General features: G+C 45.0%; 1 protein-coding gene across 1 annotated transcript in view; it reads right to left on the bottom strand.

Annotated features, from left to right (window-relative positions):
* Positions 1-384: 384 nt before the first annotated feature.
* Positions 385-13,894, bottom strand: part of LOC138810772 (coatomer subunit delta) — a 30,115-nt gene continuing 16,605 nt past the window's right edge. Inside the window, exons 8-10 of the mRNA XM_069997984.1 lie at positions 13,498-13,606; positions 5,958-6,162; positions 385-2,368 (exon numbers count right to left, since the gene is read on the bottom strand). Of these exons, the coding sequence (XP_069854085.1) occupies positions 2,279-2,368; positions 5,958-6,162; positions 13,498-13,606 (404 nt within the window). The 3' untranslated portion in view covers positions 385-2,278. The remainder of the gene's footprint in view (positions 2,369-5,957; positions 6,163-13,497; positions 13,607-13,894) is intronic.

Genomic DNA, 13,894 nt, shown 5'->3' with positions numbered 1-13,894 from the left:
TCGCGGTTCAAAGCCAGCCCGGGCAGGAGAGACCGTGAGACTCCTATCTCCAATAAACCACCAGAAAACCGGAAGTGGCGCTGTAGCTCAAGTGGTAGAGCGCTCGCCTTGAGCTGAAGAGCTGAGGGACAGCGCCCAGGCCCAGAGTTCAAGCCCCACGGCCGACAAAAAAAAAAAAAAATGATGCTTCATTTTTCTTACATTACACTGTTCCTGACAAAACTGACAATCTCTTCAAAAGACATAAGCAGCATCAAACTCAAAACGTACTGTCAGGAGTATGTGTATGAATATACTTAAATGTATAAAATGCATGAGGCAGCACGTCATGTATAAAACAGAAAGTGCAATGAATACTCTGATAGATTATTTTCTCTTAAAAAATACATATCATGATCATTAATCTTTAATTTTAGATCCTATTACAGCATCCTGAACTGGCAAAGAGACACCCAAGTGTGAGGCTCGAGCCCAGCAAACACCTCATTTTATAATACTCTTTATTTGATTAAAGATTTGCCTTTCTTGTGTACATTGGAATGTTATATTCCCTACATATTTTACAGGGTTACAAAATGTCTCTCATTTTTAAATATTACCCCAAAAGTAATTTCAGAAAAAAAAGTTTTTGTGAAATTAAACTTGACTGTTTAAAAATCATATGGACAAACAACTCTCAAACAAAACTGGATTAAGATTTCTTGTCTACTTAACTACAAGACAAACTTCTTGTCCCAGTCCCCTTCCTCAGAAAACTTCATGTGGAAACCAAGCTAACCATTCTTCCCTGATACGGTTGGTTAGGGGAAAAGGGAAGGCCAGCAATTTCTTTGGCAAGCAATGCCAGCCATGAGCGCTTGTCAGTGCTCTGCTTCACACAGTCTCCTCCACGAGGAGGGCGGGGTGTTCAGAGGAGTGGGGCTAAGGGCGCTGGGTACCTGCCAGTCCTGCCTCTTCCCACTGCCAGGATCCCAGCCTCCAGCAACTTGTCACCCCCTAGTGAGTGCAGCTCTGGGCTAAAAACCAAGGCTGGGCTGCCTGTCGAGTCTCCACTGAAGAAATAATGGATGATTTGGAGCTCAGAAACGATTACTACATGACGATACTCAAAAGGCCTAGAGGGAAGTAAAGGAAGGACTTCAGAGACAGGGACAACCCAGGGAAATGCTGGGTTGGCCAGGAGAAAATGGGATATATGAGTCTTTCCTACAGGCCAATATAATCAACTGCTTCTTGAAAGGCCAACACTCTGATGGGGGAATGCAGTCCTGACAGTTCAGGGCCAATGGGTGTTGGCACATGACTCACTGAACCCAGAGTCTCCAAAATCATAACCTGATTTCTGCTAGATGAGAGGACGATGACAGAGAGTAGCCAAGAAGAGCGAGATGATATACTTGAGGAATGTAAACAACCTTACATTTTAGCTCAAGTACCCACACGTGGACAACTGGAAGCTTGGGTAGCCCTAGCAGCAGACATGATTATGTTTGGATGTGAAATCCCAACTGGGCATGAGCCATTGTTCTTAGACATCTTCTAGGGACTGGGCATCTGAAAGTGCTTTTTAGCTACCTTAACATTGACACAAGCGGGATTCACAGTACTATTCTAAACTGAAAGGGCAAGCCTTAAAAGCAAAACAACTTGGCAAAGTAATAGATGGGCATGGGAAAAAGACAGCCATCAACCTTATCTCCTAACTTCAAGACTCCACTCCCCCTAAACAGTTCACTTACATTGTCCAAGAAAAAAAAAAAGAAAAAAAATCAAGAATGGGTTAGATAATTTTGTTCAGGAGTGCCAAACTCAATACCTAAGAAAAGATGATCCCAGTACTTGATTCAGTGTATAGGAAGAAAAACGGAAGGTAAAGGAGTATGAAAGATTAAAATCTACAGAGAAAATCTTTAAAAAATGAAGTATGAAATATAACTATATTTAGGGATTAAAATAAAGGTGCAACTTAGATGAAGGCAATGGAGGAATTTACTGGGGTATTATCTGGAGAGCTCGCTTTGCTTTCCTGCTTGCCAGGAAAATCTGTGAAAGAAATCAGCAGCCTTTCCCTTTATGTCTACGTCAGTTCTTTGTCAAAGAATGTCTCTGTGACACTGAAACACTGGGATGAGTTGAGGGTCCCTGCGCGCAGAGAACGTGCATTGTATCAGAAAATAGGGGTCTCCAATGGCTTGTCAACTTGGAAAAACTCTTCAGCCACTGGTGGCTTCTTCTTTATTAATTTGGAATTTTCCCTCTTCCTTTCTCTCGCCTGGGTTTACAGGATCTCGTATTTATCCACTAGGAAAGTGGTCTCTGTGGAGAACCTCACAGGGCTGTTTCCATCTACTTGGGTCACTTTGGTAACCTAGGAAAATAAACACAAAACATGGTTGAGACTTCAAGATGCTAATTTAATTATCATTATAAAACAGAAAATTCCCCAAAAACAACAGTAAAAGTTGGTTAGGAATAATAAAGTGTCCAATTCACAGCTGCAGCCCGTGGCATCACTCCTGCCCACCGATATAACTAATGGTTCTTTAGATTTAGGACCACTGCTGCGAAGAGATGTGGAAGAATATTTTTTTTTGGTGGTTGGGGGGAGGTTGCCAGGCATGGGATTTGAACTCAGGGCCTGGGCATTGTCCCTGAGCTCTTTTTGCTCAAAGTTAGCACTCTACCACTTTGAGCCACAGCTCTACTTTCAGTTTCTGAGTGGCTAACGAGACAAAAGTCTCAGGGGACAGCTGGGAGCCAGTGGCTCATGCCTGTAAATCCTAGCTACTCAGGAGACTGAGATCTGAGGATCATGGTTCAAAGCCAGCCCAGGCAGGAAAGTCTGTGAAACTCATTTCCAATTAACCACCAGAAAAAACTGGAAGTGGCACTGTGGCTCAAGTGGTAGAGTGCGAGCCTTGAACTGCAGAGCTCAGGGACAGTGCCCAGGCCCAGAGTTCAAGCCACACGACCAACCAAAAAAAAAAAAGCCTGGGTTCTAATTGTGATCCTCAGATCTCAGCCTCCTGAGTAGCTAGGATTACAGGCGTGAGCCACCAATGCCAGGCAGGAAGCTGCAAATTCTTGCCCACTTACTGGGGAGACCAAAACTATCTGGGAAGGTAACAAAGTGCCAAAGTAACAAGCAAGTCAAAAAGAGAACAATATATACTGGGCTGCCTAAATAATACAATTTAAAAAAGCAAGAGGTTAACTAAAAATAGTGGTCTAGGTTGTGTTGGTAGCTCACACCTGTAATCTCAGCTACGCAGAATGCTGAGATCTTAGGATCTCAGTTCAAAGCCAGCTATGGCAGATAAGTTAAAAAATTCTATCTCCAATGAACCAGCAAAAAACTGAAACTGGAGGCATAGTTCTAGTGGTTGAGCACTAATCTAGCAAGTATGAGGCCCTGAGTTCGAACCCTGATACAAAAAAAAAAAAAAAGTGAGCTAGGAGATGAGGCTGTAACTCATGTAAGATTTGCCTAGCATGCATGAGGTCCTGGATTCAATCCCTGGCACTGTGTGTGTTCTAACAGATGACACATTTTTCTCCTTTCCTTTTTTGTAGTGCTGGTCCTGGGGCTTGAATTCAGTGCCTAGACACTGTCTCTGAGCTTCTTTGGTAAGACTAATGCTCCACTACTACAGCTACTGCTCCACTGCCTGCTTTTTTTGTCTTTAATTGGTAATAAGAGTCTCATAGCGAAGATGGCTCAGTGGTAGAGTGCTTGCCTTGCATGCATGAGGCCCTGGGTTCGATTCCTCAGCACCACATAAGCAGAAAAAGCTGGAAGTGGTGCTTGGCTCCAGTGGTAGAGCACTAGCCTTGAGCTGAAGAGCTGAGGGACAGTGCCCAGGCCCAGAGTTCAGGCCCCATGACTGGCCAAAAAAAAAAAAAAGAGTCTCATAAACTTTGCTGCTTGAGCTGTCTTCAAACTGAAATCCTGGGCTGGGAAGGTGGCTCAGTGGTAGAGCGCTTGCCTTGCATGTATGAGGCCCTGAATTCGATTCCTCAGCACCACATAAGCAAAAAGAAAAAAGCCGCCGACGGGGAGCCAAAAAAAAAAAACAAAAACCAAAAAAACAAAACAAACTGAAATCCTTAGTGTAAGGTCCGCTCCTGGATGGCTAGCAGACTCCACCCTCCTTGCAGCAAAGTCTCCACCCAGTACCTGCGTTACCTAGGCAACTGGGACACCTGGAAGAGGTCACATCTGAATTTGATGTGGCCACACCTTTCTCCGCCCATACCCTAGATAAGACCTAGCCCAGGCCCAGCCGCTCTCTCTCTGCTCTTTTCTAGCTCTTTTCTCTCTCTTTCCCAGCCACGTAGAGTGCCAACCTTGCCTGGTCCCAGCATGTCTACTGAATAAACCTACCCCTTACCTGAATACCACATGCGTGCTGCTGTTCTTACTCGGCTACCTCTTTTTAAAAACCTAACATTTAGATCTCAACCTTCTGAGTAGCTAGGATTACAGGTGTAAGCCACAAGCACCAGGCCAGATAACACATTTCTTCTGCTTTGCCTATCTAAAGAACAAAGTTTGCAACAGAAACAGCTACTGGCATCTGGCTGGCTGCAAATGGATTTTTAAAATATATTAATTAAAAAATTAGATAACTAGCCAGGCATTGGTAACTCACACCTGTAATCCTAGCTACTCAGGAGGCTGAGATTTGAGGATTCCAGTAAAAAGGAAGCCCAGGCAGGAAGTCGCTGAGAATTTTTTTTTTTTTTCTGGTCCGTCATGAGGCCTGAGCTCTGGGCCTGGGTGCTGTCCCCTCCGCTCTTCAGCTCAAAGCTAGCGCTCTACCACTTGAGTGACAGCGCCACTTCCAGCTTTTTCTGCTTGTGTGGTGCTGAGGAATTGAACCCAGGGCCTCAGGCACGCAAGGCAAGCACTCTACCACTGAGCCAGCCCAGTCTCTGAGATTTTTTTTTTTTTGGGTCCAGTCGTGGGGCCTGAACTCTCAGCCTGGACGCTATCCCTCAGCTCTTCAGTTCAAGGCTAGCACTCTACCACTTGAGCCACAGCGCCACTTCCGGGTTTTTTCTTTTTTGCTTATGTGGTGCTGAGAAATTGAACCCAGGGCCTCATGCATGCAAAGCAAGCACTCTACCACTGAGACACCTTCCCAGCCCCAGTCTCTGAGATTTTTATCTCCAATTAATCACCAGAAAACTGGAAATAGAGCTGTAGCCCAAAGTGGTAGAGCTGTAGCCTTAAGCAAAAAGAGCTCAAAGATAGCATCCAGGCCCTGAGTTCAAGTCCCATGACCAACAAAGACAGAAAGACAGACAGACAAGGGCTGGGAATGTGGCTTAGTGGTAGAGTGCTTGCCTAGCATGCATGAAGCCCTGGACTGATTCTTCAGCATCACCTAAACAGAAAAGCCAGAAGTGGCACTGTGGCTCAGTGGTAGTATGCTAGCCTTGAGCATAGAGAGGCTCGGGGCAGTACCCAAGTGCTGAGTTCAAGCCCCAGGATTGGCAAAAAAAAAAAAAAAAGGGACAAACAGAGGAGAGAGGAGAGAGACACTGCCAGCTTTCATCTATGATCCCAACTAACTACTCAGAAGGATGAAAACAGACTTTGTCACCAATTAATTAGAAAAAAGCAGGAACTGGCCATTAGCAAAGAAGTTAAGCAACAGCTCAAAGCCCTAAGTTCAAGTCCTAGTACAAGCATAAGCACACACACACACACACACACACACACACCATAATAAAGTACAACTGCACACTGCACAACTCTCAAGTAGATAGGGAAAGTTAAACTTTACATCAAGAGAGGAACTCTGAGATGAAGTAGGTGAGGATTTTGGAGTCATTATAGAATCTACAGGGGACATCAGTGTTTCTGATTTTTGCCAACATGAATCCATGTCACCTGTCGGGACTCTGACCTACTACTCTTCCCATATATGTACTCTATTAAAATGAAATACCTGTATGTTGCAATAATTTTTTTTGGAGATGAAGGAAACTTGAACAGGAAAGAAGTCATTGGGCTGACCAGCAATGCTAAATTCCAGACTGCCACTCTTATTTTTGGCATCAATCACTGGCAGGCACCATTCCAAGGTGTTTCGCCGACTGTCATGTCGATACTCTCCATCGATCTCACCAATCACTGGGGCACCCACACCTGATCTGTTAGGAAAAAAATATGATTAGTCAGGTGTCCAGAGCTCAAGAAATTCAACCAAGGAAGAAAAATCAACTATAAATTTAATTATGTTCTTTATCTTCAGCCTCAATTTTTCTAGGCCTGCAACTGTTATACAAAGAAAAAAAAAATGGGCTGGGAAGGTGGCTTAGTGGTAGAGCTGCTTTGCACGCATGAGGCCCTGGGTTCCATTCCTCAGCACCACATAAGCAAAAAAGAAAAACCCGGAAGTGGCACTGTGGCTCAAGTGGTAGAGCGCTAGCCTTGAGCTGAAGAGCTGAGGGACAGTGTCCAGGCCCAGAGTTCAGGCCCCACAACCGGACCCAAAAAAACCCAAAAAAACAAAAAACAAAGAAAAAGACAAAAATTAGGCTCCTTAATAATTTCAGTAATCAAAATCCTAGCACTTGGACCAAGAATCTTACTCTGTTCTCTTTGTATACAGATATATTCAACAACAGGTACCGGATAGTTCTAGCTGCTCAAATTTATGTCTTAAGAGTTAGAAGAGAACTGAAACAATAAACGTGTGAAGCACACTTTGCAAAAATCCTGCACTATGGCTTAACCTGTTAAGAAATAATCTATTTATTTATTTTTGTCAGTGCTGGGGCTTGACCTCAAGGCCTGGACACTGTCCCTGAGCTTCTTTGTTCAAGGCTAGCATAATATCACTTGAGCCACAGCACCATTTCCACCTTTTGCTGTGTTGTGGTACTGAGGAATCGAACCCAGGATTTCATGCATGCTAGGCAAGCACTCACCTCTAAGACACATTCCTAGCCCAAGAAGTCATTTAAATGCAATTTTTTAAAAAATGAGAAATAGTGGAGAATAAAAGATTGGTAACACTGTGTGTGTATGTGAGGGGTGAAATTTAAACACTAATAATAGATACGAATTTGCAAGGATTCAGGTGGACCTGTTGCAACAATGAGAAGTACAAAATGTCATGTCAAAACCAGCTTTACAATTTCGGTGTGGGGGGGGGGAGGGGGGTATAATTGGGTGGGGGGAGGGGGGTAAAATTGGGTGGGGGGAGGGGGGAGGCAGGGAAGGGAAGTGAAGGGTAAACAAAGGAGGAGGCTGCAATGCTTGGTAAGAAATGTATGCATTATTCTGCCCATGTAATTGTAGCCCCTCTGTACAGTATGTTCTCAAATAAAATAAAATACAATTTAAAAAAAAAAAAAAAAAAATAGATACGAATTTGGATCGATGAGAAGGTGCTCTCTCTTAGCTTTTGTGCTTTAGCACTAAGGCCACAGCTCCACTTCTGGTCTTTTGGTGATTAACTGGAGATAAAGAGTCTCACAGACTTTCCTGTCTGGGCTAGTTTTGAACCAGGATCCTCAAATCTCAGTCTCCCAAGTAGCCAGGATTAGAGGTGTGAGCTGGCACCTGGCTAAGGGTTGTTTTAGTTTTTAAGGTTAATGGAGTAAGTTTATTTGAAAATGAAAGGAAAGCCACAAAAGGAAATAGTGAGGCTCTTCATTTGGAGAGGGACCCCAAAGAGGAGTCCAAGAGATATCTTTTTTTTTCCTTTTGGTCGGTCGTGGGTTTGAACTCTAGGCCTGGGTGCTGTCCCTCAGCTCTTCAGCTCAAGGCTAGTGCTCTACCACTTGAGCCAACAGAGCCACTTCCGCCTTTCAGGTGGTTAACTGGAGATAAGAGCCTCACAGACTTTCCTGACTGGGTTGGTTTTGAACCGTAATCCTCAAATCTCAGCCTCTGGAGTAGCTAGGATTTTAGGCGTGAGCCACTGGCGCCCGGGTACCTGGCTTCCAGATTTTTTTTTTTTTTTGTCGGTCATGGGGCTTGAACTCTGGGCCTGGGCGCTGTCCCTCAGCTCTTCAGCTCAAGGGGAGCACTCTACCACTTGAGCTACAGTGCCACTTCCGGTTTTCTGGTGGTTTATTGGAGATAGGAGTCTCACGGTCTCTCCTGCCCGGGCTGGCTTTGAACCGCGATCCTCAGATCTCAGTCTCCTGAGTAGCTAGGATTACAGGCGTGAGCCACCAGCGCTCAGCTTCAGATTATTTTTTATTTTTATTTATTTATTTATTTATTTTTGGTCCGGTTGTGGGGCCTAAACTCTGGGCCTGGGTGCTGTCCCTCAGCTTTTCAGCTCAAGGCTAGCACTCTACCACTTGAGCCACAGCGCCACTTCCGGCTTTTTTCTTTTTGCTTATGTGGTGCTGGAGAATCGAACCCAGGGCCTCAGGCATGCAAGGCAAGCGCTCTACCACTGAGCCACCTTCCCAGCCCCCAGATTATTTTTTTTTTTTTGTCGGTCATGGGGCTTGAACTCTGGGCCTGGGCGCTGTCCCTTAGCTCTTCAGCTCAAGGCAAGCGCTCTACCACTTGAGCTACAGCGCCACTTCCGGTTTTCTAGTGGTTTATTGGAGATAGGAGTCTCACGGTCTTTCCTGCCCGGGCTGGCTTCGAACCGCAATCCTCAGATCTCAGCCTCCTGAGTAGCTAGGATTACAGGCGTGAGCCACCAGCGCCCGGCCCCATTATTTTTTAATAACTGAGTTCAGAACTTTCAAAACTTACTGAAGCTGATGCCAGTATGATTATTTCATTTATAATCCAGCAACTGGAATTTGATAAGTAAAAGCATGATTATCCTTGAGCAACATGGAAATATATTTGAGAAAAAGAAATATCTAGTTGTCTTGCAAGACAATCAGGGCTAGTTAGGATGTACTTAGCACCCCCACACATGGCTGACAGGCAGTGTCACCTACTCCTACATACTCTAAATTTAACTATCTTTTAATTCACTAGTGACAATGCTTATATTAGGGGAAGAGTAAATAAAGGAGACAATGAAAAATTCAATGGTAGCATAAAATTATTAACCCTCTCCTATCATTTTTTTTTTTTTTTTTGTCGGTCGTGGGGCTTGAACTCTGGGCATGGGCGCTGTCCCTCAGCTCTTCAGCTCAAGGCGAGCGCTCTACCACTTGAGCTACAGCACCACTTCCGGTTTTCTGGTGGTTTATTGGAGATAGGAGTCTCATGGTCTTTCTTGCCCGGGCTGGCTTTGAACCGCGATCCTCAGATCTCAGCCTCCTGAGTAGCTAGGATTACAGGCGTGAGCCACCAGCGCCCGGCTCTCCTATCATTTTTATGATCAGTTTCTTTTATATTCCTCCTGTGTGCTCTTGCTTCAATTGTGATGCTTTCTAAAATCAGTTCTAGGCTGGAAATGTAGCTTAGTGATAGACTGCTTTCCTAGCATGCATGAAGCCCTGGGTTCCAATTCCTCAGTACCACATAAACAGAAAAGGCTGGCTCAAGTGGTAGAGTGCTAGCCTTGAGCAAAAAAGAAGCTCAGGGACAGTGCCCAGGTCCTGAGTTCCAAGACCCAGGACTGGCAAAAATAAATAAAATGATCAGTTCTAGACAGTGGCATAAACTGTTGTCATAATATTCTCTTCTTCAAACCCTAGACAGACACACACACACACACACACAAAGGCAAAGGGGAAGGGATGGGAATAATGATAATACAGAATATCTGGTTTTGTTTTGTTTTTTTGTCAGTCATGGGGCCTGAACCCTGGGCCTGGGCTCTGTCCCTTAGCTCTTCAGCTCAAACCTAGTGCTCTACCATTTGAGCCACAGTGGCACTTCTGGCCTTTTCAGCTTATGTGGTACTGAGGAATGGAACCCAGGACCTCATGAATACAAGGCAAGCACTCTACCACTGAGCCACCTTCCTAGCCCCCCCCCCACCTTTTTTTTGTCGGTCCTGGAGCTTGAACTCAGGTCCTGGGCACTGTCCTTGAGCCTCTCTGTGCTCAAGGCTAACACTCTACCATTGAGCCAAAGCACCACTTCTGGCTTTTTCTGTTTATGTGGTGCTGAGGAATAGAACTCAGGGTTTCATGCAATGCAGGACACTCTACCACTAAGCCACATTCCCAGTCCCTTGTAATTTTTTTTTTTTTTGGGTCGGTCGTGGGGCTTGAACTCTGGGCTTGGGTGCTGTCCCTCAGCTCTTCAGCTCAAGGCCAGTGCTCTACCACTTGAGCCACAGCACCACTTCTGGTTTGAGTGGTTTATTGGAGATAAAAGTCTCACAGACTTTCCTGCCCGGACTGGCTTTGAACCTAGATCCTCAGATCTGAGCCTCCTGAGTAGCTAGGACTATAGGCGTGAACCACCGGCGCCCAGCCCCCTTGTCTTTTTTTTTTTTTTTTTTTTTTTGGGTCCGGTCGTTAGGCCTGAACTCTGGGCCTGGACACTGTCCCTCAGCTCTTCAGCTCAAGGCTAGCACTCTACCACTTGAGCCACAGCGCCACTTCCGGCTTTTTTCTTATGTGGTGCTGAGGAATCGAACCCAGGGCCTCGAACATGCAAGGCAAGTGCTCTACCACTGAGCCACCTTCCCAGGCCCCACCTTATAATTCTTTAGCTGGACTTTTTTTTGGTCAGTTATTGGCTTGAACTCAGGGCCTGGGAGCTATCCCTGAGCTTTTTTTCTGCTTATGGCTAGCAGGAGCCAAATAAAATGGTATATGCTTATAATCCTTGCAGATGGGAGGCTTAGTCAGGAGAGTTGTGAGTTTGAAGCCATGTTTAGACTTAATCCAGGTTACCTGGTGCTTTTTTTTTTTTTTTTTTTTTTTTGGTCAGCTGTGGGGCTTGAACTCTGGGCCTGGGCGCTGTCCCTCAGCTCTTCAGCTCAAGGCGAGTGCTCTACCACTTGAGCTACAGCGCCACTTCCGGCTTTCTGGTGGTTTTATTGGAGATAGGAGTCTCACGGTCTCTCCTGCCCGGGCTGGCTTTGAACCGCGATCCTCAGATCTCAGCCTCCTGAGTAGCTAGGATTACAGGCGTGAGCCACCAGCACCCGGCTTTACCTGGTGCTTTTAAATAAAGCCCACCTAAGTCAGGTGCCAGTAGCTCACACCTGTAATCCTAGCTATTCAGGAGACTGAGAGATTTGAGTATCACAATTCAAAGCTAGTCCAGGCAGGAAAGTCTGTGAGACTCTTGATTGCTAACTAACCACCAGAAAACTGGAAGTGGCCCTGTAGCTCAAAGGGGTAGAGTGATAGCCTTAAGTGAAAAGGATAGAACTTGGGACCTGAGTTCAAAGTCCATGATAGACACCCCAACCCCCCCCCAAAAAAAAAGTGTGTGTGTGTGTGTGTGTGTATAAAGTACCTTGACAACTGCATATGATCTTAGTTCAAGTCACAGAACATTTTCAAAGTTCCCTTTGTAGCATAGTACATTCCTCTCTACCTCCAAATCTGTGTTCTAACTTTATCTTCTAACTTTTCCAGAAAGGTACAGGAGTGAAATCATAAAGTTGGTAACTTTTTTCCCCCCACTAGTTGTGGGGCTTGAACTCTGGGTCTGGGTACTATCCCTGAGCTCTGTAGCTCAAGGAGAGTGCTCTACCACTTGAGCCACAGTGCCACTTCCGGTTTTCTGGTAGTTCACTGGAGATAAGTGTCTCACTGACTTTCCTGCCTGGGCTGGTTTTGAACCCCGATCCTCAGCTCTCAGCTCGAGTAGCTAGGATTACAGTCATGAGCCACTGGTGCCCAACAAAGTTGGTAACTTTTTGAAGCTGGTTTCAGTTTTGTCAGTCATGGGGCTTGAACTCAGGGCCTGGGCATTGTCCCTGAACTTTTGTGTTCAAGACTAGTGCTCTATCACTTTGAGCCACAGTTCTTCTTCTGGTTTTCTTTCTTTTTTTTTTTTTTTTTTTTTGGTCGTGGGGCCTGAACTCTGGGCCTGGGCGCTGTCCCTCAGCTCTTCAGCTCAAGGCTAGCACTCTACCACTTGAGACAGAGCAGTGCCACTTCCGGCTTTTTCTGCTTATGTGGTGCTGAGGAATCAAACCCAGGGCCTCATGCATGCAAGGCAAGCACTCTACCACAGAGCCACCTTCCCAGCCCCCCTCTTCTGGTTTTCTGATGGTTACTTAGATATAAGAATCTCACAGACCTTCCTGCCCTGGATTTGAATTGCAATCCTCAGATCTCAGCCTCCTGAGTAGCTAGCATTATAGGCATAACCTACAGGCATAACCAGCTTTTAGCTGGTTTCTTTTACAATTTCTCTTTGTGTGTGCATGTTCATGCATGTGCACAAATACATGTGCTGCTACTAGGGTTTGAACTCAAGGCCTCAAACCTCTTTCTTAGCTTTTTTACTCAATGCTGGTACTTTACCACTTGAGCCACAGCTCCACTTTCAGATGAGTCTGAATGATGTCTGCTCAGCCTGGCTTCAAACCTTGACCCTCAGATTTCAGCCTCCTCAGTGTCTAGGAGTATAAGCATAAGCCACCAACCAGTGCCATAGCACAACTAGTCTTTATTGTGTATGCCAGTACTAGAGCTCAAACCTAGGGCTTAGGCAATATCTTTCAGCTTTCTCACATAAGGATAGCACTCTACCACTTCAACCATAGCTTCACTTCTAGCTTTTAGGCAGTTAACTGGAGGTAAGAGTCTCACAGACTTTTCTCCCTGACTTCAAACCAAGATCCTCAGATCTTAGCCCCTGAATGGCTAGAATTATAGGCATGAGCCACTGGTACCTGGCTATAGTTGATCTTTTTTTTTTTTTTAAAGTAAGTATCAGAACCAGGAGCTGGTGGTTTATGCCTATAATCCTATTACTCAGAAGGCTAAGATATGAGGATCGTGGTTCAAAGCCAGCTGGGGCAGGAAAGTCTGTAAGACTCTTACCTTTAATTAACCAACAGAAAACCAGAATTAGAACTGTGGTTCAAAGTAGCAGAGCACTAGCCTTGAGCAGAAACACACAGGAACAGCACCTAGGCCCTAAGTTCAATCTCCAGGACAAACAATAAACAAAAAAGTAAATATTGGGGCTGAATGTACCTTGTGGTAGATACTTACACAAGAGCAAGCTTAAGGCCTTGGCATTAGTCTCCAGTATACAAAACAAAGGAAAAAAAGAAGCAAATAGGGCTGGGCACTGGTGGCTCATGCCTGTTATACTAGCTACTCAGAAGGCTGAAATCTGAGGATCGCAGTTCAAGGATCGCAGTGCAGGCAGGAAAGTCTGTGAGTGAGACTCTTATTTCCAATTAACTACCAGAAAACTGGAAGTGGTGCTGTGGCTCAAGTGACAGAATGCTCACCTTGAGCTGAAGATAGTGCCTAGGCCGAGTTCAAGCCCCAGGAACAACCAAAAAAAAGAAGCAAATATCTTAAAATGGATAGCTAGCTAGTGAAATGCTGCCTCCAAAATGAATTACAAAAGGCCACTTCTCAAAGCCAATGGACGAAAAGGATTATGTATGGATCTCCACTTACGGGAGTGGGATGGTGATAACTACATCATTCAGTTCTAGATTATCTTCTTGTAGTTCATATTCTATGTTGACATCACAGCCATTTCCACTCTCTGAGGGCCAGCAATTAACTGAGAAAAATAAAGCAGTCATGTTAGAACACTGAAGAGAAGTCAAGATGGTAAAACAAGCTGATTAACAGTTGCAGGCCTAAGACATTCTAAGGTAAAATACATTTAAAAGAATAATTTCAGTTGGGTGCCTATGGCTCAAGCCTGTAAATCCTACCTACTCAGGAGGCTGAGATCTGAGGATCATGGTTTGAAACCAGCCCAGGCACAAAAGTCCCTGTGAAACTCTTATCTTCAATAAACTACTCAGAAACACTGGAAGTGGTGCTGTTTCAAGTGGTAGAGCAC

Source organism: Dipodomys merriami, unplaced genomic scaffold (genome assembly GCF_024711535.1).
Source record: "Dipodomys merriami isolate MVZ:Mamm:240054 unplaced genomic scaffold, mDipMer1.0.p SCAF_509, whole genome shotgun sequence".
NCBI lineage: Eukaryota > Metazoa > Chordata > Mammalia > Rodentia > Heteromyidae > Dipodomys > Dipodomys merriami.
The sequence above is the reverse complement of the archived record's forward strand: the minus strand, read 5'-3'. Positions and strand labels throughout refer to the sequence as shown.